At 39.6% G+C, this 24,536-nt stretch overlaps 1 protein-coding gene across 1 annotated transcript in view; it reads left to right on the top strand.

Annotated features, from left to right (window-relative positions):
- The window catches only part of TMEM30A (transmembrane protein 30A), a 46,299-nt gene that overhangs the window by 996 nt on the left and 20,767 nt on the right, over positions 1 to 24,536 (top strand). The window contains exon 2 of the mRNA XM_019967039.2: positions 24,420 to 24,527. Coding sequence (XP_019822598.2) covers positions 24,420 to 24,527 — 108 coding nt within the window. The remainder of the gene's footprint in view (positions 1 to 24,419; positions 24,528 to 24,536) is intronic.

Raw genomic sequence — 24,536 nt, 5'->3', positions numbered from 1 at the left:
TACATTGATTAATAATCATGCCCTACATTCGCCCTCGTCCCCTCTCAACCCTCCCCACCCCGCCAGATTTTAAACTGAAAAAAAAAAAAAAGTCTGTGACCACACACGGAGAGTAATTTGTGAATTATCTCCTGAACGTGTTACTGTTATAAGGCATGATTGAGAAACTTGGGGAAACATCTTGACTTCTGTCAGAGAAACCGTCATCGTAATATAGTTATCTGCATACAATCTGCAGTGGTGAACATAGGTTGGTACAGAATGTAAATACTTTGTGTAGATGTCCAGTATTAAACATCTGCTCATCCTCTTTTCTTGATTATCTGAGGGTATTTTTTCTCTCTTTGAAAGGGGAGGAACGGGTACAAAATTCTCTCACTTTTTTTCTATCAGTTATGTCATTTTTTTCCCTTTTTAATTTTACTAAATACTTTAAAATTTATGGATGCAATTTAATAGGGCTTTCAAAACAACTTTATTTCAATGGCAGGAATAGGCATACTTTCCAATTTAATTAACAGTGTTACCTGTAAAAGCACAATCATTATATTTTTAGTTGTACAAGGTGTGCATTTCTGTGTTAGTAATAAGAGTGTATGGCATAGTTTTAAAATCTTTTACTGAAAGTTCATTTTCAGTTAATAATAAAGGATCACAGTATATTTTTTCAGTCTAATGCTCTGTTTTATCATTTTTATCTCCTAGTAGTCCTTCAGATGTAGTAGTACTTAGTGTTCTCCCAACTGTATTGTGCTGTGCTGTGTTGTGCATAGTCTCTCAGTCAGGTCTGACTCTTTGAGACCCCATGGATTGTAGCCGGCCAGACTCCTCTGTTCATGGAGATTCTCCAGGCAAGAACACTGGAGTGGGTTGCCATGCCCTCCTCCAGGGGATCTTCCCAACCCAGGGATCGAACCCAGGTGTCCCTCATCGCAGGCGGATTCTTTTACCGTCTGAGTCGCCACGGACGCCCTAAACCTAATTATTAGGACACACATACCAGGATGTGAGCACAGTGGTGTAATACAAGGGCCATGGGCTCTAGGCAGGAGTCAGGCAGAGCTGGGTTTAAATTCCAGCTCAGCTATTAACTGGCTCAGTTTGTTGGAAAACATAATCTCCCTAAGCCTCAGTTTCCTCACTTGTAAAATAGGTAAATAATGCCTATTTTTGTGAACTGTGAGATTTAGAAACAAGATAGATAATATTCCTGGCACTACATTTATACACTAGTTACTATATTGTGATGTCCATTAATCAGGAGATGAGAAATGGAGTCAGAGGGGTTGGTATTTGCTAGTAAGCTAGAAAAGCATTGTAAAATTGAGACAGAAACCAAACTTGGATGTCTTGATTTTCAGTCTTATGCTTTTACACTGCACTGGGATCCTTATATCTATGTTTTTAGTGGATATTAAGATGAAAGCAGCAGTAGTTTGGAATTTATATGATGAGTATTTACTAAATTATCAGAACTCAATTTCTGTCAATATTTACTATACTATGAAGGTAAATGTTAACTTTCTTTAAAACTTTTGGATTCTGAAATAAAGTTCTTCACACTAGTTGATGAAATGGAAAGTTCTTAAATAATTCTCATGTATGTAATTCTGATTTCAAGTTGTCTGAAGAGTCTGATGTAGCTGGATCTAGTTAGAAGGGCACTGAAGTTGAGTCAAGGCATTAGAGTCCAGCTTCTACTCCCTAGTTTGTGCTCTTAGGCATATTTTTGAGTCTCAGTTTTCATTTCACTTGAAGAGCTGAAAGATTCAGACTAGATGATCCCTTAGAGGCCTTGTTCAACTTTAATATTGTGTGACTTCCAACTTAATGTGATTTTAAGAAAAATGCTGCATATTCAAGTTGTATCACCTTTGAAACTAGAGGAGATGAGAATTAGGAATGATTAGGAATTTTGTACCAGTGCTCAGATACAATTGTGCAAATAAATTTTTAAAAAATTTGTTGATTATGTAGAGAATTGGTTCTGAATTGAGCCTGGAGTTACTAGAAGAACCTGGGGAACTTCCCCAAAGCACACATACTTGTTTCTGACTGCTCCTCACCCTTTGTGAGTCACTAGTTTAAAGTTGAGGGTTATTAAAAATAAATATGTAAGAAGTTCTTGGCAAGATTCACTTCCATACTACACGTTGCTTATATCTCTTTAGCTTATTTTCTCATTTTTGAAAATTTTAAGGACTTTAATTATTACACTCATCTCACACGCTGGTAAAGTAATGTTCAAAATTCTCCAAGCCAGGCTTCAGCAATACTTGAACCATGAACTTCCAGATGTTCAAGCTGGTTTTAGAAAAGGCAGAGGAACAAGAGATCAAATTGCCAACATCTGCTGGATCATCGAAAAAGCAAGAGAGTTCCAGAAAAACATCTATTTCTTTTTTATTGACTATGCCAAAGCCTTTGACTGTGTGGATCACAATAAACTGTGGAAAATTCTGAAAGAGATGGGAATACCAGACCACCTGACCTACCTCTTGAGAAACCTGTATGCAGGTCGGGAAGCAACAGTTAGAATTGGACATGGAACAACAGACTGGTTCCAAGTAGGAAAAGGAGTATGTCAAGGCTGTATATTGTCACCCTGTTTATTTAACTTCTATGCAGAGTACATCATGAGAAACGCTGGGCTGGAAGAAGCACAAGCTGGAATCAAGATTGCCGGGAGAAATATCAATAACCTCAGATATGCAGATGACACCACCCTTATGGCAGAAAGTGAAGAGGAACTAAAAAGCCTTTTGATGAAAGTGAAAGTGGAGAGTGAAAAAGTTGGCTTAAAGCTCAACATTCAGAAAACAAAGATCATGGCATCCGGTCCCATCACTTCATTGCAAATAAATGGGGAAACAGTGGAAACAGTAGCTGAGTTTATATTTCTGGTCTGTAAAATCACTGCAGATGGTGACTGCAGCCATGAAATTAAAAGACGCTTACTCCTTGGAAGGAAAGTTATGACCAACCTAGACAGCATATTCAAAAGCAGAGACATTACTTTGTCAACAAAGGTCCGTCTAGTCAAGGCTATGGTTTTTCCAGTGGTCATGTATGCATGTGAGAGTTGGACAATAAAGAAAGTGGAGCGCCGAAGAATTGATGCTTTTGAACTGTGGTGTTGGAGAAGACTCTTGAGAGTCCCTTGGACTGCAAGGAGATCCAACTAGTCCATCCTAAAGGAGATCAGACCTGAATATTCAATGGAAGGACTGATGCTGAAGCTGAAACTCCAATACTTTGGCCATCTGATGTGGAGAGCTGACTCATTTGAAAAGACCCTGATGCTGGAAAAGATTGAGGGCAGGAGAAGGGAATGACAGAGGATGAGGTGGCTGCATGGTATCACCAACTCAATGGACATGGGTTTGGGTGGACTCTGGGAGTTGGTGATGGACAGGGAGGCCTGGCGTGCTGCGGTTCATGGGCTTGCAAAGAGTCGGATTGAACTGAACTGAAGGACTTTCATTGATGTATTCTATCAAATTACTAGGCCAAAGGAGACTCGTCCAGTCAGAATGCTTTTGTAATATTGCTTAAACTGCTAAGATCAGAAATCCAGGCATTTTAGGTATAAAAATCAATGGGTCTTCATCTTTTTCCTGGGAGGATTATACAAAAAGTTACTACTCTTGTAAAGCATGTTGGAGTCCCCTAAAAAAGGTATTTAGAAATAGATTATCTCCTCTCATTAGGTTTATATATCTTGTTTAGCTGGGTTTTAGATTTTCTATTATCTAATGAGATAAAATTTTTAGAAAACTAAAGTTGTTAATTTTTTCAGTCATAAGAAAATATTTTAAATATTTAATACCTCATTAAAACTAAGATTTAATATCTTCATTTATTATTAGCAGGAAGGAATAAGTATTTAATGTGTCAGTTGTAAGAGTCAGGAACATCTCTCTATTAATACCATAAAGGTAATATTTTTCTAGTTGATGGTCCTTGTTTTTGAGGCAGAGATGTTAATTTAATAGTGCTAACCTGAAAAAGAAAGTGAAAGTCGCTCAGTCCTGTCTGACTCTTTGTGACCCCCATGGTATTCTCTAGGCCAGAATACTAGAGTGGGTAGCCTTTCCCTTCTCCAGGGGATCTTCCCAACCCAGGGATCAAACCCAGGTCTCCCTCATTGCAGGCGAATTCTTTACCATCTGAGCCACAAGGGAAGCCCAAGAATACTGGAGTGGGTAGCCTACCCCTTCTCCAGGGGATTTTTCCGATCTAGGAATAGAACTGGGGTCTCCTGCATAGCAGACAGATTCTTTACCAACTGAGCTTTCAGAGAAGCCCCTTCTATCCCTGATAGAAAGTATTCTTAACTTTTGGAGTTTCATACGTTTATCAGTTTAAAGTTATATAGTTGTAAATTAATGGTTAGAATCAAATGAGGACATTATTTGGAGTGATAGCATAAATTTAGAACTAAATATTTACTTCAGAATTAATATTGTCAAAGTGTTGTGTTCAACCTACATTTGCATTTCAAATTTTAGTGGATTAGCACTCCCACCCCCATGCAAACATGCTTGATTGAGAAACCCTAATTCTCTTCCTCTTCACCTTATTATTGTTTCATTTATCACCCTCAACTCTGTAATTCTGGTTATTTTCTGTTTCCTTAGTTTCTGACAAAAATAGATTTTTATCTTTTGATTTTATGCTTGTGTAATTTGAATTCTTGGGGCTTTCCAGGTGACTTGGTGGTAAAGAATCCACCTGCCAATGCAGGAGACTGGGATTTGATCCCTGGGTCAGAAAGATCCCTTGGAGAAGGAAATGGGAACCCACTCCAGTATTCTTGCCTGGGAAATCCCATGTACAGAGGAGTCTGGCAGGCTACCGTCCACAGGGTCACAAAAGAGCTGGACACGACTTAGCAACTAAACAACAACTTAGATTCTTAGATTTAAGGATTTCAAAAGGATCTTCTGTATTTAGTATTCTTTGTTTATACTTAGCCCATAGCTAAGAGTCAAAGAAGAATAAGTTGCTTTGTAGACATGATTGTTAAAATTTAGATAGTTCATGTTAAGAATTATAAAGATTTTAGTAGACAAATGAATTGCAGTTGGTTAGAAGTTGACTCTTGGAAATGAAGAGATTTTTAGCGTTCCTGTTATTTGTTTCTCTTGTAACTTTAGCATTTAGGGCAATGGTACGGGGAGGGAGGATGGTGGGGGGTTCAGGATGGGGAACACGTGCACACCCATGGTGGATTCAGGTTGATGTATGGCAAAACCAATACAATATTGTAAAGAAATTAGCCTCCAATTAAAATAAATACATTTATATTTTAAAAAAAAAGTAAATACGGCTAGCCAAACCATTTTTGTGAAGCCCAGGAACTGAGAATGGTTTTACAGATGGACATTTGCAATTGAGTTTGATGATAGAGGACACTAACCTTGAACTCCAATAATATGAAATGTTATCTCCCCAAAATAATTTTATTCTTACTTGTAGACCTGGGTCACCAAAAAATTGTACACATTTGTTATTATATTTTGAACTCCATCAATTAAAATCTGTTATATAAGAACCTATATAATATCCTCAAATTTACCTCTTAGTTTGCAAAGCCTAAAATATTTACTTTCTGACCCTTTACAGAAAAGAACTTCCTGTCCTTGACTTGGAGTTTTAAAGAAACATACTGGCAAATTTAACATTTGTTACAAAAATAGCAGTGTTTAATTTATACATTCTAATCCTCAATAATCTTTCAAGGTAGGTGTAGTGATTACTGATTATTGCTTGTATTCTACATTCTTTGTATAAATAAATGTAGAATACCTTAGTTGAATTTACCATTGATCTTGGTACAGGTAATATTATTGTCCATGTCTTTTTACAGATAAAGTTTAAGCAACTAAATAAAATTGCTTTTGAAGTTTTTACTTCAGTTACCTTTTGTCTTCATTAGAGCCTCTAGAAAGGACAACTAATTTCTTTTATTTATTTCTTATTTTTTAATTTTTATCTTTTAAAGATGAATTCTTTAGTATGAAATCATTAGTTCGAAGGGTACTTAAAATGTTGTTTTTAAATTTAATCTAATTAATACTTAGAATGGTTTACCTTATTACTCAGCATTTTGTTGAGTGACCTGTTTAAGTCTTACATTGATTTCCTTTTAAGTCAGACTTACATTCGAAAATGGAAGTTCTCCAGCTCTTATACAGGGTACAAATGGCATGTCCTTCAAAGTCCTCCTTTCCCACTGCATGAAATCCAGTCAGCTTTCTTAAGAATGGAATGCAGTTTCAGAATTACTAAGAATTGTCAGTTTGATTTAGGAGAACAATTATAGTGGTAGCAAAAACAGAGCTGAGAAATATGATAACTCTTAAACTAGTCATCTCCATCTGTTGTTCTGTTTTGCCTCTGGCTCTTTGTGTTTTGAATTTAAGCTGCTAGGCAGGTCTCCAGCTTGTTGTATTCTGCACTGTGCCTTCTATGCTTTTGACATTTAATAGGCATTAATTTTTAAAATAGGGGAACTATAGTTCCTCTCTTACTCGTAGCATCTTTCTTTCTAGGATAAGTTATGGATTATTACCTTAAGTATAAGCTGTTTCTTCCCTAATTTTATTGAGGTTGCAATTGACAAAAATTGTATAGATTATATAAATTATATATTTATATAGTTATATATATTGATACATATACATTGATATACATTGTGAAATGATCACCATAATAAAGCTAATTAACATGTCCATCACTTCCTATCAGATCAGATCAGTCGCTCAGTCATGTCCGACTCTGCGACCCCATGAATCGCAGCACGCCAGGCCTCCTGTCCATCACCAACTCCTGGAGTTCACTCAGACTCACGTCCATCGAGTCAGTGATGCCATCCAGCCATCTCATCCTCTGTCGTCCCCTTCTCCTCCTGCCCCCAATCCCTCCCAGCATCAGAGTCTTTTCCAATGATTCAACTCTTTGCATGAGGTGGCCAAAGTACTGGAGTTTCAGCTTCAGCATCATTCCTTCCAAAGAAATCCCAGGGCTGATCTCCTTCAGAATGGACTGGTTGGATCTCCTTGCAGTCCAAAGGACTCTCAAGAGTCTTCTCCAACACCACAGTTCAAAAGCATCAATTCTTCAGCGCTCAGCCTTCTTCACAGTCCAACTCTCACATCCATACATGACCACAGGAAAAACCATAGCGTTGACTAGACGAACCTTTGTTGGCAAAGTAATGTCTCTGCTTTTCAATATGCTATCTAGGTTGGTCATAACTTTCCTTCCAAGGAGTAAGCGTCTTTTAATTTCATGGCTCCTCTAGGCCCTCCTGCGCCTGCGCAGCCACAGCTCCTTGGACGTGGGGTTGGTCCATCACTTCTTATAGTTACTCTCATATTAAAAAGACAAGTGATAACAAGTGTTGGTGAGGATATAGAGGACAAGGACAGGGACAATGGAGTGTAAATTGGTGTAGCTATTAGGGATAAGAGTATGTTAGTTGCTCAAAAAATTAAAATACAGAACTAGCATAAGATCTAGCACTCCCACTGCTGCTGCTGCTGCTGCTAAGTCGCTTCAGTCGTGTCCGACTCTGTGCGACCCCATAAACGGCAGCCCACCAGGCTCCCCCATCCCTGGGATTCTCCAGGCAAGAACACTGGAGTGGGTTGCCATTTTGTTCTCCAATGCATGAAAGTGAAAAGTGAAAGTGAAGCACTCCCACTAGGTATGTTTTAAAGAAAATGAAATCAGTATTTTGAAGAGATACATGCACTCGCATATTCACAAACTTTGTTTTTGTATCCAGTGGATTTTATTACAGTTTGGATGTTAGGCCAGGCTACCTTTGAATTTTAGCTTATGAAGGATATAGTGGGGTTTTGATGATTAAAAACTCATAGACTGAGTTAAATTTATCAAGAGTTTTAATCAGCATTGAGCATTTTCTATATGTAAAGTGCTGCTCTGGGTATAGTATACAACAGAAAAAAGCTTGTGGACAGGGCCTCCTTTTTTTTTTTCTTCCAAGTAGTGAGCCCTTCTTAGAAACCTGACAGAGTCTTTTGGAGGAGATGAAGCATACACATAAAAGGAACTGCAAGCATTGCTGGATGAGTGGCACAGATAGAATGTGCCCTAGAGGTCCAAAGAAAGACAAGATTACGTGTCTCCAGTAACCATGGAAAACTTTCAGGTGGGCTTTGAGCTGGAACTTGAAGAATAAATAGCACTTCTAAAGAGGAGGTTGGATGCATTCCAAGAAAGCAGATTTATATGAGCAAAATTGTAGTAGCAGGAAGTCAAAAGGTGTATAAAGTTGGAGTGAGGGTAAATAAGCTGATGCTAGGTTGGAGAAGGCAATGGCACCCCACTCCAGTACTCTTGCCTGGAAAATCCCATGGACTGAGGAGCCTGGTAGGCTGAGGTCACAGGGTCACTAAGAGTCTGACACGACTGAGCGACTTCACTTTCATTTTTCACTTTCATTTTTCACTTTCATTCATTGGAGAAGGAAATGGCAACCCACTCCAGTGTTTTTGCCTGGAGAATCCCAGGGACAGGGGAGCCTGGTGGGCTGCCGTCTGTGGGGTCACACAGAGTCGGACACGACTGAAGTGACTTAGCAGCAGCAGGTGGTGGATAGACTAGGTTTTTGATGGTAAAAGATGATGGTGTCCACTGTAGAATGGTTGCAGTGAAGAGCAGTTAGATTTAGGATGTATAATTAAAGTAGAGCCAAAAAAATTTTCTCATGTGGGTGTGTAGCTGCTGCTGCTGCTAAGTCACTTCAGTCGTGTCCGACTCTGTGTGACCCCTGTGCGACCCCATAGATGGCAGCCCCCAGGCTACCCCGTCCCTGGGATTCTCCAGGCAAGAACACTGGAGTGGGTTACCATTCCTTCTCCATTGCATGAAACTGAAAAGTGAAAGGGAAGTCGCTCAGTCGTGTCCAACTCTTGGCAACCCCTTAAACTGCAGCCTACCAAGCTCCTCCATCCATGGGATTTTCCAGGCAAGAGTATTGGAGTGGGGTGCTATTGCCTTCTCCGGTGGATGTGTAGTGTGTGAGATAAATTGTAGAATCAAATCTAACTTGAAGATATTTTGGTCTGCATTGGAATGATGGAATTGTAATTTTGTAACCAAGCATGGGTTTGTATGCCAGGTTGCAGAAACTGACAGCAAGTATTTGCAGCAAAATGTAGGGCTTTATTTGTAGAGTGGGGGACAAGCCACTCCAATCTGGTCTGTGAGTTGGGGCATTTCTTAAAGAAAAGAACAAAGAGGCCGAGATTAACGGTCATCTTCTGACGTTTCTTTATTTGCAGTTTTGAGGGTCAGGATGTCTCTGGTTTACAGTGTTCTGGCCCCGTGATCTGTGGCTCAGGCATCTGTAAGCTCATCTTGTCCCGGAGAAACAGCCTGAGTTTGTGTGTTAATCACATGTCCATAACAGCAGTTTTAGTACAGCAATTATGTTATCAACAACCACTGTGATTTTAGTCATCTGACTCTGGTTGATTAGCATTCAGCTAGCACAGGCTTGAGGTCAGAGGGGACAAGAAAGGGAAAAGTTTCGGATAGAGAGATTGATTAATCGTAAACTCAGGGAACACGGTTTTAGGGGGACTTGGCTTCAATTTATCAAGATGGGGAAGACCATAGAAACAGTTTTAGTGTGATAGCAGGGTTTGGGAGGTTAGAAGCTGAATAAAGAGTTCTCTGTTTTTCACTCGTTACAGTGAGATGGCCTTTTAAACATCCAAATTGGAAATAATGAGAAGACAACTAAATAGGGAGAAGGTTGAGACTGGGGTTAAGTATTTTGAGGTTTCATCAGTGTAGATGATATATAGAGACATAAGATAGAATAAAGTTATAAGAGTTAGAAAAGGAAGAACATCCAAAGAGAGCCATGAGGAACTAGCAAAGGAGATAGAAAAGGAACAGCTAGTGAGATAAGAGAAAAACAAGGGAAATGTGGTGGTCTGCAAACCAGTTTCAAGGTAGAGCACGTGATAACTACGCCCAGGGCTGCTGCTACTAGTTCATGTGAGCGGAAAACTGGAAGCTGACCTCTGAGTTAACAACATGAAAAGCAGCTCTCGTGCAGTGAATGGAGTCACCATCCATGTGGGTTTCAAGCCAGAAACCCTGAAAGTCTCACTTGTCATCATCTTATCTCTAGCCACTAACTTCTGTAGATTTTACTTTCTCTGTATTTTTTGAAACTTTTCCCCCCTTATCTCTACTGCCTTTTTCTTAGTTTATGTTTTTCATATATTTCTGGGTTATTGTAATAGCATTTTATTTTTCTAGTTGGCATTTTCTTCAGTCTTGCTGCATGTTATTGCCAGAAGCGTGCAGGCTAGTCTGAATATTTAAAAGACTGGTCTGAATATTTCATCTCTTGCTTAACATTTCTTCTATGTCTGCCTGTAGCATTCAAGATAATGTTCAAGACCCTTAACATGGAATGTAATTTTCTTCATGATAGGCTACTTTCTTTTTCTGTGGCCTCATCTCCTACCACTCCCCTGCCCTTTGCTCTAGTCATGACTATTGCAGTTTATGAAATGTGGCATGTTGCTAGATAAACCTGAAATGTCCTTCCTTTTCTTGTTCTACCACAGTTTTCAAATTTCATTCCTATCCCACCTGATATATTGAATAAATGGATGCTTCTCTCAGCTTTCATAAGGACTAGCTTACAATCTGTCGTAACATTATTGAATTATATTTTTAAATTACTAATTAACATAACTTTCTATCCCATTATTATGGAAGTTCTCTTATGACACGAATGATGTATTTTTCCATTATATATTATCATCCTGGCATCTAATAGAGATAGTTCCTGGAATCTAATAGAGATCTAAAATAAATTCTAAAGATGATGCCAAAATTTTGAGTTTGGATGCTTGGGACAGTGGTGGTACCATTTATAGGCATCAGAAGACCACTGTTGGGTGTGAGGTTATGGGAGTCAATGAACCATGACTATTTTTTTTTTAACTGAAATTTTTAGTGAAGTGTAACCCCCCAAATTAACAAGTCACAAATATCTGGCTTAATTTTTAAGAGCTCACCATGGATTTGAAATACCATGGAGATGGTAAGAGTTTCCAATGATAAGGAAGAAATTCAACCAAAGGGATACATCTAGGAATATGAAAATGGGACTTGAGGGTGGAAATAAATGTATAGTGTGTACATTATAATGTATGAAATATGATATGAGGCCGCACGAGGTTATTGTCAGAAAGTAGCACTGGAGACAAAGATAAAAGCCACTAATATTTGAATATCAGTTATATGACTGTATAAAACAAAGTTTTATGTAGAAAAGACCTGTATTTCCTTTAAATAAAAGCCCTAGTTTACTCATACTGATTGCTTATCTGTTCCTTTTATCTACCCTCTTGTATAGATTTAAGCATAATTAGCAAAGCCATTTTCATCAGTTCTGTCCTAGGCAGTTTTTATAACTTGATACTTCAGTAATTGTTTTAAGGGGTAAACTAAAACTTCATGTTGGAATATACTTTTTTGTTTGTAAAAATGCATTAAATGCCAGATGTAAAAACTTTGTGTGTGAAACTTAGTATAACAAAATGCTATTTCAAACTCTGAAAGTTAAGATGTTCCTGAAATGACAGGCACCTTGCCATAACCATGTTGTTGTTTTGAATCTGTATTTTAGACGAAAACTATGAAGATTTGCTGGTACTGTTTAAAACATCAGCATATTCACGAGTGGTGCCAATTTTATTTTAAAAACATAATGTCTTTTAAATTGACTTCCATGTTTCCAAATGATTGTACAGTAGGAGCAGGAGCAGTCTTATACAAAGAACAGCGATTTTGGAGTTAGATATGATTATATCACTGTTACAGATTGAATTGTGTCCTTGTGAAAGATATGTTGAAACCTTAAGTCCGAGTACCTGAATGTGACTTTATTTGAAAATAGAGTCTTTGCAAATGAAATCAAGATGAGGTTATTCTGGTGGGCTCCTGTTCAGTATATCCATCTGGTGTCCCTGTAAGAAAAGACAGGCCTAGAGTGAAGATGATGTGAAGAGAAGACACAGGGAGAAGTATGTAGCAGCAGAGGTGGAGGTGGTGTGATGCAGCTGCAAACCAAGGAATGCTGGCCATTGCCAGAAGCAGGCAGGAGGCAAGGACCATTTCTCCCCAGGGTCTCAGAGGGAGAATAGCCCTGCCGGCACCTCGAATTCAGACTTCTGGCCTCCAGAACTGTGAGAGAAGAAATTTCTCGTGTTCTAAGACACCTAGTTTGCAGTAATTTGCTTCACTAGCCCTCAAATCGGAGAAGGCGATGGCACCCCACTCCAGTACTCTTGCCTGGAAAATCCCATGGATGGAGGAGCCTGGTGGGCTGCAGTCCATGGGGTTGCTAAGAATTGGACACGACTGAGTGACTTCACTTTGACTTTTCATTTTCATGCATTGGAGAAAGAAATGGCAACCCACTCCAGTGTTCTTGCCTGGAGAATCCCAGGGACGGGGGAGCCTGGTGGGCTGCCGTCTATGCGACCTATGGGGTCGCACAGAGTCAGACACGACTGAAGTGACTTAGCAGCCCTCAAAAACTAATAGTCATATACTAGCTGATTGGTTCTGGGCAATCATGTAACCTCTGAATATCAGTTTCCTCTGTGAAAGATTAAAATAGTTCTGGCACTGAATAGACATTTGGGAAATAATAACTAGTTTAAAAATTTTTTTTATTGTTATGATGGTTTGCATATTACTTAATTCATTTATCATTTCCACATGTGAGATTGACTTACTGATTGAATTAGAAGTAAACACCTTTTCTGTAGTTCCCACTCAGATTCTTTAACCTACAGAAACATGCAGCAACATTTCATACGACTCAGAATTTTATTGGGATATGAAGGATTAAACTTGTTCTGTAACTATCAGTGTAGAACTAAGCTTTTGATTTTTAAAAGAACTAATTTTCAAAAATAAAATGAATTAAAAAAATAATTCAACTGTTAACTTTTAACTGACTCTAAATAATTTGAGTATGTGTCGACTGAAAAAAAACCATCAGCCCTGAAGTTGTGAGTTAAGTTTTGTTTGCAGGTCTTACTGAGTATTGAGCCCAGGAGACAGCCTCTCAGCTCTGAGGTACTGTCCTCGAGGTCAGGAAGGAGCCAGGATATACAGGAGTTTAGTCCCCAACTAAATCCCGAAGAAGAGACTGACACTGAAAGCTAATGCTTTTAGTGCTTTTCTGTGTATGGGAAGTTGCAAGAGTCTGGGCTCATTGAAATTATTCCTTAGATGGGCATCTTGACTATCTCAGGCCAGTATCTCAAGCACAGAATGCTTCCTGTTTTTCCTCCATCCTGAATTTCCTCAGGGCACACCATTGGTGGGCAGATGCCATGGGTAATTGCTTGATGCTTATAGAACCGGGATTGGGAGGCAGCATTCCCTGTCCACATGTCGATGTGTATGTCTTTCCTCTACCCCCTTTATCTGATGAGCATTTTTTAAGGGAATTTTTCTTCTTGAGGTATTACCTATTGAATAAAAAGGAAGCTTTTTATTTTAAATGCTTTTAAAAATGTTCAGTGTCCCAGAATATCCTGCTTTCTTATTGTGCCCCCTTTTTCCCCCTCTCCTCACTCTTCACAGTCCTTACCCACCTTCTTTCTTACTGGGGCCTGGGTTGTACAGATGACCTCATCTATAGTCATAAAAACATCTGAGAGAGCTCAGTGCTGTCCCTCATTCTTGAGTCTTGAGTTAGAAGCAGTGTAAATTAAAGGCAAGAACATGGTCCACTGCTCAGCCTGTACAGCCTTCTCTTTTTGTGGGAGATCTCTTCATAACAAAGGGAGAAGTTGGCTTCTGTGGTGTCACACCAGTGGCACTGGTATGACTCACAAATCTGAAGCACCTGCTGGAGGCACCTAGGGCAAGGTTAACATCGTGACCTCCCTGTCCCCCAGCTCTGTTTGCCCTGCCTGACGGGAACTGAGCCAGCTTTGTTTTTGTGGCTGGTGGTGCAGCATCTTGTGTGTGCGGCTGTGCCGGTGTGAGGGTGCTGTCTCCTGAAGCTTCTGACACCGCTCTTTCTAAGAGCTCTGGGGTGGCTCTCTCCACAGCTCTCTCCACCTGGACTACAGAGCCACACTGCTCTAGCTTATAGTGACTCTAGTTACAGAAGCTACCCCTTTAGCTTCGACTCTGTAATCCAGTTTCATTTTTCTGTTTTCTGAGACTTAAATTTTCCGTACTACTGATTGTCAACTGTTTGGTAAATGGACACTATAGAAAAATTAGATGCTTTAACTGGTGAACTCCTAATTGATTCTCACATCTGTAATGCAGAACTTTATGTCCCAAATTCATGTACCTTGGCTTTGTTCATGTGTTAAGCCCTCAGTTAGAGATTGTCCCTGTTGGTACTGTCTCCTTGTAGGTAACATCCACTCATCAGTCCTCATGGAGAAATTGCTGGATACTGGATTAAGTATGAGTTTCTATAGGACTTGTATTTCTTTTACCGAAACACCCATTCCATTTCAGTGACGTGTGTTTTGTCACTGTGAGCTGCATGTGGTTAGATATTGGGCTGAGTCCTTCTTGCCTGGAAAACACAGACATTCAAGTAAATATTAAGTTAATAAGTGATGCTTTCCTGACTGCATTCAGGAAGAAATGAAAGTCATATTTCTTAGACTCCTTTTTTCTAATCTGTTTTCATGCAGGTGTTTGATTATGTTAGCCTCTTCTCTCTCCTTTTACTTATTTCCTGCAGGACATTTTGAACACTCGGGATTACTTAGCTTTCCGAGGCTTTGTTGCCAGCAACAGTAACCAACTGTGGGTACCTGATGGGGGAAAGGATTTACTGGAGGGAGATTGGGTAGGTCTCACACTGAATAGGTGGGAGGTCTAGAGGATCAGGTTCAGAGACCAGAGGAAAGCAAGAGAAGTTTGGAAGCAGAAACAGTGGCTCAGATGCCACAGCTGCTGTTTAGTTCTCTTATTAGATTACTGCTTCAGCTGCTGGTCTCATGACACCCACTCGACTCTGATTTTGTGGAGATTCAGTCCTCTAGTCTGTATCAGGCTTGATCCAAATCTTATGCTTTTTGCTTGGCTCCTGGGGTTAGGATGTAGAAGGACTCAGTTGCTCTCTTGGCTTCTGAAGTGGAAAATAGAGCCCTGTCTGCCTCCGAAACTCTCAACATGAATTCCCCAGTGCTTGAGAGTGTGTTTGGGTGCTGGGCAACCTGATTAGCAACAAAAGTAAATCACAGATACTTTTCTTTGTTCTTATAATCTGGAGGCTCTGAGTTTGTGCATCGAAACGATGGTATTATTCCTTGTGTAAGAGGACATAAGATGGTGCTAAGAACATAGATTTTAGAGAAAGTCAGAGCTGGGTTTAAATTCTTGGTGGGTGATACTGGGAAAATTACTAAGCCTTCCTAGGTTAAAATAAGGAAAATAAAAATTAATTTTGCAGGAAACTATTGTACATTTTAATGAGTTGATGTGTGTTAAGTACTTAATGTCAGGTACTTAGTATATACATTTGATAAACAGTAGCCTATAAAACAGAGCATGTTCTTACGGATCCAGTTTACCTTTTAGTGTTGTCTCATTTCCTTCCAATGTGAAAACTCTCCACAAATCCGAACTGTTTATGCTCATTGTCCTTAAATGTACCTGTGGGTCCTAGCTTCATGCTTCTCCACATGGCCCTCTTTTCCATCTTTTTTTCCTTTTAATGGCTCATTTCAAATCCTCTTTTCTTTGAAAGTACTAGTCCATCTGGTACTTACTGTCCTCTGCCATTCAGTTTAGCACTTAATATTATACTTATTTTCTCTGTGTGTTAACCTTTGATGAAGTAGTCTTCTGGAGGGCCAAGGGAACTGTTTTTGTGAAGAAGCAGTTTAGTAGAAGGAACATTGGACTTCGAGTCAAACATTCTTGCTTCTAGCATAGCACCAGCTCTTGCTATTTGCGTATCCTTGGGCAAGTTTCTGAATGTGTTCTCTTTATGTAAAATGAGGATAATACTTTTAGGATTTTGGTGAGGATCAGATGAAATATACGTTTAATAGAAAGGACTGTGTAAACTGTACATAAAATATTACTTTTGCATCTGCCTTGTACTTCATGTCATGTGTTGCAGATAGAAAGATTTAAAGTGTTAATGATAATTTTTTTTACTTTCAGAATTTCCTGAAATCAAAGACATGCAATTTTTTTGTATATTTAAAAAAAGTATAATTAAAAGGTTATGATGAAAATGTTATAGCTATCCTTTGATTTTGTAGAAGTATAATTTAATATTAAGCAATCAGTTCAGTTCAGTCGCTCAGTCGTGTCCGACTCTTTGCGACCCTTTGAATCGCAGCATGCCAGGCCTCCCTGTCCATCACCAACTCCTGGAGTTCACTCAGACTCACGTCCATCGAGTCAGTGATGCCATCCAGCCATCTCATCCTCTGTCGTCCCCTTCTCCTCCTGCCCCCAATCCCTCCCAGCATCAGAGCCTTTTCCAATGAGTCAACTCTTCACATGAGGTGGCCAAAGTACTGGAGTTTCAGCTTTAGCATCATTCCTTCCAAAGAAATCCCAGGGCTGATCTTCAGAATGGACTGGTTGGATCTCCTTGCAGTCCAAGGGACTCTCAAGAGTCTTCTCCAACACCACAGTTCAAAAGCATCAAAATACTTGGTTTAAAAATACTTAAAGTTTTAATATACTGTAGTAGTGTAATTTATTAGATTTCATATTCCATCCTTTTGTTTTTGTTCAATTAAATAAAGAATATATCTTTGTTTAATCACAACTGATCATCTTTCTTTCCCCCTTTGCCTTAGACACCAATTTGAAAGAGAGTGGTTTAAGAGGTTTCTGTTCAAAGCCAAACCAAACCATATATGGTAATAGGCCCAGCTGGCAACTTTTTTTTTTAATCCTAGATTAGACTTAGAAGAGAGAGAAGATGTGTAGAGATTTTTAAACAAAAAATTGAAAAAAAATTTAATGTATTTTAATATAGATTTTAAGTATAGTTTATTTTTCTAAATGGTCTCATCTTTTCTCTCATCTTGTCAACATCATAAAATTTGACTTTTAAGTGGAATATTTTACATGAATAAGCCCTGGGTAGAAAGCTGTGACCCCTCAAGTTTAGTGAAAAATTATATATGCTTTGCCTGTTCTCATTTAGGAGACTTGTGTTTATTAACTTGTTTTAATTACATGCCAAGCCTGTCTTAGATATTTGTAGTGAATGAAAATTTTCTCTAAACAAAGTGTCATTAGTAAGTAGGCTTTGATGGAGAACATTTCAATAGGTTGTATCAGAATTTGACAAAACAAAGTTTTATTAAGCAGTTTTATGATTTTTGAAAAGCAGTTAGGTGTAATTGTTTTAATTTTTAAAAAACTTTTGTTGGAGTATAATTGATTTACAGTGTGTTTCAGGTGTATAGCAAAGTTAATTGTTATACATAAATTAATTTTTCACCTTCTTTACCCATATGGGTTATTATAGAATATTGAGTAGAGTTCCCTGTGCTATACAGTAGGTCCTTTTTGGTTATCTATTTTGTTGTGTACAGTAGTGTGTCTGTGTTAATCCCAAGCTCCTAATTTATCCCTGCACCTCCCTACTCCAGCGTTTCCCCTTTGGTAACCATAAGTTTGTTTTTGAAATCTGTGAGTCTGTTTCTGTTTTGTAAATAAGTTCATTTTTATCATTTAAAAAATTAGAGTCCACATATAAATGTTATTGTATAATATTTGTCTTTGTCTGACTTACTTCACTTAGTATGATAATCTCTAGGTCCATCCATGTTGTTGCAAATGACATTATTTCCTTCTTCTTTATGGCTGAGTAATAGTCCATTGCATTTATGTACCACTTTGTCTTTAGCCATTCCTTTGTCAATAGACACATAGGTTGCTTCTGTGTCTTGGCTATTGTAAATAGTGCTATGAACATTGGGGTGTGTGCATCTTTTTGAATTATGTTTTTTTCTTGATATATCCCCATGAGTGGAGTTGCTGGATCAAAAGATAGTTCTATTTTTAGTTTTTTAAGGAACCTCCATACTGTTTTCCATAGTGATTGTACTGATTTACATTTCCATCAGTAATGTAGGTTTCCCTAGATGTTGTAATTTAATGCTTTATTTTCTATATACAGATTTTAACCTTTTTTTTCAATTATGAAAAAAAATTGAATATCCACATAGCAAGTTTATGTGCTCAGTTTCAAATATAAAAGTCAGTTGGCTTTTTTTTTTTTACTTTATTAAGGTAAAGGTAATTACAGTTGCTAATGATAAAATTCTTACTTATCACAAGAGTGATAAAACAGATCCCAGTATGGGAGAAAAAAGTTGTTAGAAGGCATATCTGATAAAGGGCTGTTACCTAAATATACAAGGGACTCTTAATAGTCAGCAATAAGCAAGTGAAAAACTCTATTAAAAAATAGGCAAAAGACCTAAACAGACACCTCTCCAAAGAAGGTATGCAATACCCTAATCAGCCTAGACCGCTACAATGGCATGTTGTAAACTAGGTGACTTAAATAGCAGGTACTCATTTCTCACAGCCCTTGAGCGAGGGATGTTTAAAATCATGGTGTTTGTAAGTTTGGTTCTTGGTGAGGACCCTCCTGGTTTGCAGGTGGCCACTTGCCTGCTGCCCTCACCACAGCAGAGAGAAGGAGCTCTGATTTCTTTTCCTCTTCGTAGAGATATTAATCTCATCATGGGGCCCTCACCATCCTGACCTCATCTAAACCTGATTATTTCCCAAAGGCCTCAGCATATGAATTTTAAAGAGACACATTCAATTCATACATTCCACCCTTGTGCTCATGCACAATACTTTTATTCCATGTAATCAGCCCCCCGAATCTCTTCTGTTTCCAGCATCACCTTTAAAGTCTTCTAAATACCATTTTAATGAGATAGGTGAGACTCAAAGTATGATTCATCCTGAGGCAAAATTTCTCTCCAGCTGTGAACCTGTGAAACCAGATGTGCTTCCAAATACCATGAAGTAACAGACATAGCTGCTGCTGCTGCTACGTCGCTTCAGTCGTGTCCGACTCTGTGTGACCCCATAGATGGCAGCCCACCAGGCTCCCCTGTCCCTGGGATTCTCCAGGCAAGAACACTGGAGTGGGTTGCCATTTCCTTCTCCAATGCATGAAAGTGAAAAGTGAAAGTGAAGTCACTCAGTCATGTCTGACCCTTAGTGACCCCATGGACTGCAGCCCACCAGGCTCCTCCGTCCATGGGATTTTCCAGGCAAGAGTACTGGAGTGGGGTGCCATTGCCTTCTCCAGAAACAGATAATAGCACAGACACTCAAATTTGAAAGGGGGGAATAAAATGAAAAGGGTGATGAGTTCCAAGCGGATCTCCAAAACTTAGCAAGACAAATATCATCAGATCTTAAGGCTTGAGAAGCCTCTTAAGGCTTGTTAAACCTCTTTGGTTTAACACTCTGCCTTTGGGACCCACTAGGGTAGAAATCCTGCTTCAAAGCTCTGGGTTGCTGCCAGCCGGTCTGTTGAATTCCTTCTCCAGTATGAGATGAGGATGTAGCCCTGATGGTCTTAGAAGTCATCTCAGGGATCATTCTTCTCTTCTTTTGGAGAATCAGTAGCACATCACGTAGAGAATGGCTCTGTGGGCCAGTCCTGTAGGATCTGAGCAGTTCCTCAGCTTGCCTTCCTTCTGCTCCTCCTCTCTCCCCTTCAGTTCACACGGCAGTGTTTCTGCTAGAATGGCCGATTACGTCCATGGTTCTCATGCTCACTCACCTCTTTACTGAATGGTGTTCAGCTTAGTATTACCTTAGTTGTACCCTTAGTATTCTTTTCAGAGCATGCTTTCTGATTTTTTGTGGTATGGATAGGTTTGAGAATTTTTCCAGATCTTAAGTTTTGGTCCCTTTTTGCTTAACATTTTTTCTTAGTCCATTCTCTTTTCTCCCATCTTACTATTAATAAGCAGTCAGGTGGAACCAAGCCATTCTTTGAACACTTTAATTCTTTAAATATCCAGCTTCATCCTTCCACAAGTGCTACATTCCACAAAACACTGGATCACAGTTTAGTCAAATTCTCTGCGCTTTATTGACAAGGATCATCTTTTTTTCATTGTCCAATGATGTCCATTTCTAAGACTTCACCAGAGCTGTCTTTTACCATCCATGTTTCTACCAGTATTCTAATCATGTTTATTTATTAGCTCTCTAAGGAGATGGAAGCTTTCTTTTTAACTCTCGTCATTTCTTTCTAAGATCTCACCAGAATCACCTTTAATATTTATATTTCTAGCATGCATCTCAAATCTCCAGCCTATACCCATTTCCCAGTTCCAAAGCTACTTCTGTCTTTTTGAATATTTGCTGAAGCAACACCTCACTTCTCAGTATAAAGTCTGTCTTAGCGTAAGCTGCTATTTTAAAAAATGTATAGACCAGATAGCTTAAATAACACATTTATTTCATACTGTCTTGGAGGATTGGAAGTCAGACCAAGGTGCTGGCAGATTCAGTGTCTTCAGATTCTTCACCCTGAAGAGAGTGAAGAAAGACCCTCCTCCTCCTGATTTGTAGATGGCTGCCTTCTTACTTTATCCTCCCATAGCAGAGAGAGAAAGAGATTGAGAGAGAGAGCGTGCATGCAGTGTACACAGAGGCAAGCACTCTGCTCTATTTTTTTCCATCTCAGAAGGATTCTCATTCCATCGTGGAGGCCCTACCTTCATGACCTCATCTAAACTGAATCCAGTGTTCCCACCTCCAAGTTGTATTGGAAATTAGGGCTTCAACATATAAATTTTGGCTGATTCAAACATTTAGTCCATAATTTACAGATGGCAAGTAAACATGTGAAAGATGCTTGACAGTATCATTCAGTTCAGTTCAGTTCAGTCGCTCAGTCGTGTCCGACTCTTTGCAACCCCATGAATCACAGCATGCCAGGCCTCCCTGTCCATCACCAGCTCCCGGAGTTCACTCACATTCAGTCTATCGAGTCAGTGATGCCATCCAGCCATCTCATCCTCTGTCGTCCCCTTCTCCTCCTGCCCCCAATCCCTCCCAGCATCAGAGTCTTTTCCAATGAGTCAACTCTTCGCATGAGGTGGCCAAAGTACTGGAGTTTCAGCTTTAGCATCATTCCTTCCAAAGAAATCCCAGGGCTGATCTCCTTCAGAATGGACTGGTTGAATCTCCTTGCAGTCCAAGGGACTCTGAAGAGTCTTCTCCAACACCACAGTTCAAAAGCATCAATTCTTCGGCACTCAGCCTTCTTCACAGTCCAACTCTCACATCCATACATGACCGCGGGAAAAACCATAGCCTTGACTAGACGGACCTTTGTTGGCAAAGTAATGTCTCTGCTTTTGAATATGCTATCTAGGTTGGTCGTAACTTTCCTTCCAAGGAGTAAACATCTTTTAATTTCATGGCTGCAGTCAACCATCTGCAGTGATTTAGGAAACTGCAAATTAAAACAATGAGATACCACTGCACACCTGTTAAAATGGTGAAAACCCAGAACATCAACAGCATCACATGCTGGTGAGGATGTGGTGCAAAAGGAAGTCATTTATTGCTGGTGGGAGTGCAAAATGGTACAGCCACTTTGGAAGACAGCTTGGCAGTCTCTTACAAAACTAAACATAGTCTTACAACGCAATCCAGCATTTTTACTCCTTGTTATTTATGTAAATAGGCTGAAAATTTACATTCACACGAAAACCTGCACATGGATGTTTATAGCAGTTTTACTTGTAATTGCCAAAACTTAGAAACAATCAAGATGTCTTCTGTGGTACACCAAGAAAATAGAATAATCTTTGATGCTGAAAAGAAATGTGCTATCAAGCCATGGAAAGACAGAGAAATCTTAAATGCATATTACTAAGTGAATGAGATAAATCCAAAAAGGCTACATGCTATATGATTTCAAATTATGTGCCATTCTGGAAGAGGCAAAACTATGGAGACAGTAAAAAGATCCATGGTTGTCAGGGGTACGGGTGAGGGAAGAATGAATAGGTAGAGTGCAGAGAGTTTTTAAGGTGTGAAACTATTCAGTATGATACTGTGATGGTGTATGTATGTCATTACGCACTTGTAAAAGCCATGGAATGTGCAACACCAGGAGTGACTCTTTTAAGGTGAACCATTGCCTTTGGGTGATAATGATGTAAGATTACAGGTCATCATTTGTAACAAGTACATTTCTCTGGTGAGGGATATTGATAATCAGGGAGATTGTGTCTGTGTAGGTCCAGGGAGTACATGGGAACTCTGTAGTTTGAACTCAGTTTGCTGTGAACTTCAAACCACTCTAGAAAATAAATTCATATAATGGAAAAAATTTTCTCATTTTAGCTGTTAGGTCAGGTCTTCTGACATCTGCTGGTGTATTGCAGTTCAGTTGTGACACTGACCACCTGCGTTTGTGTCAGAGTCCACGGGTGGAAGGGCTTGGTCTCCAGCAATACATCTGAGTACCACTCATACACCAGCTGCAAGTCAGGCTCCCGGGCAACCCATACTTAAGGCCAACTGGCTACAAATACGGGAGTTCCGAGTTCCCCTTGCCTAGACCTCCCTCACTTCACACGCCGGGTGCAAGTTCAGACATCTCCAGGCCGCCTGAACTTCTCACCAACTGCTTATAAATGTGGGAGGTTCCTGTAACTTCTCTCAGGTTTCCCAAGTTGTTGCAATAACTCAGAACTCAGGGAAGTGCTAGACTTATAATTATACTTTTATTTAAAATCATATAAATCAGGATCAGCTAAACAAAGAGACATTTGGTGAGGTCTTGAATGCAGAGCTTCATGCACTCCTCCTCCCTGAGAATCGGGGCTTGTCAATGGGCTGACCAACCCAAAGCTCACCTGTGCTTTGGTGGCCAGTGTTTTTATTGGGATTCCATGATGAAGGCATGATGGATTAAACACTGGTGGCTCAGTTGGTAAAGAATCTTCCTGCAGTGCAGGAAACCCGGGTTCAATTCCTGGGTCAGGAAGATCCGCTGGAGAAGGGAATGGCAACCCATTCCAATATTCTTGCCTGGAGAATTCCATGGACAAAGGAGTCTGGTGGGCTACAGTCCATAGGATTGCAAAGAGTTGAACACGACTGAGCGGCTAACACATGATTGAACTAAACCTCCAGCCTTCTCCCTCTTTCCAGAGTGTGGACTGGGCCAAAGTCCCTAGTCACATCTGGTCTTTCTGGTGACCAGCCCCCTACCTGTCCCATTGCCTTAGCACAAACTCGTGTGAATTAAGGGGCTTATCAAAAACAGACTCTGATCAGCATGGAAATTTTAAAGGACAAAATCACTGCAGATGGTGACTGCAGCCATGAAATTAAAAGCCGCTTACTCCTTGGAAGGAAAGTTATGACCAACCTAGATAGCATATTCAAAAGCAGAGACATTACTTTGCCAACAAAGGTCCATCTGGTCAAGGCTATGGTTTTTCCTGTGGTCATGTATGGATGTGAGAGTTGGACTGTGAAGAAAGCTGAATGCCGAAGAATTGATGCTTTTGAACTGTGGTGTTGGAGAAGACTCTTGAGAGTCCCTTGGACTGCAAGGAGATCCAACCAGTCCATTCTGAAGGAGATCAGCCCTGGGATTTCTTTGGAAGGAATGATGCTAAAGCTGAAACTCCCGTACTTTGGCCACTTCATGCGAAGAGTTGACTCATTGGAAAAGACTCTGATGCTGGGAGGGATTGGGGGCAGGAGGAGAAGGGGACGACAGAGGATGAGATGGCTGGATGGCATCACAGACTCGATGGACGTGAGTCTGGGTGAACTCCAGGAGTTGGTGATGGACAGGGAGGCCTGGTGTGCTTCGATTCATGGGGTTGCAAAGAGTTGGACACGATTGAGTGACTGAACTGAACTGAACTGAACCAGGAACCCAGGACAGAGATAAAGCAGATTCTTAATTATCCAACACCAGGTTTTAAAAGTGGTAGCCCTTGAGAAACCTGATAGTTTTTTGTTTGCTTTATTTAATTTGAAAATATGCCATGGAAAGCTGAAATGACAGAAAAGTTGTTTAGACTTTATAGCTATTTAAAAGTTAATACATCATGCAGTTTGAATTTTGTATTTATGATTTTTGCATAAATGTGTTTCTTTGTGAAAAAGGAGAGATGAGCCAGTAGGATAACATAGGACCCTTTCCAGTTTTTACAGGCTCACACTGTCTAATAGATGACCTTATAAAAAGATCTTTTTCTGGACTGTGGTTGTTCTCTCAGACTCATTTTTCCATCTGATAGCAGATTATTTCAGAGTGTATTCACTTTCTCCAAGGAAGTATACTTAGTTATATTTTTCTCTTGCAGATCGATTATACCGGAACAGATCCTTCCAGTCCCTGTAATAAATGTTTGTCTCCGAATGTTACACCTTGTGTTTGTACCATTAACTTCACACTGGAACAGTCATTTGAGGTCTGTATT

The sequence above is a fragment of the Bos indicus genome, chromosome 9 (genome assembly GCF_029378745.1).
Source record: "Bos indicus isolate NIAB-ARS_2022 breed Sahiwal x Tharparkar chromosome 9, NIAB-ARS_B.indTharparkar_mat_pri_1.0, whole genome shotgun sequence".
Classification (NCBI taxonomy): domain Eukaryota; kingdom Metazoa; phylum Chordata; class Mammalia; order Artiodactyla; family Bovidae; genus Bos; species Bos indicus.
Note: the sequence above shows the minus strand (reverse complement) of the source record. Positions and strands in the feature narration are given on the sequence as shown.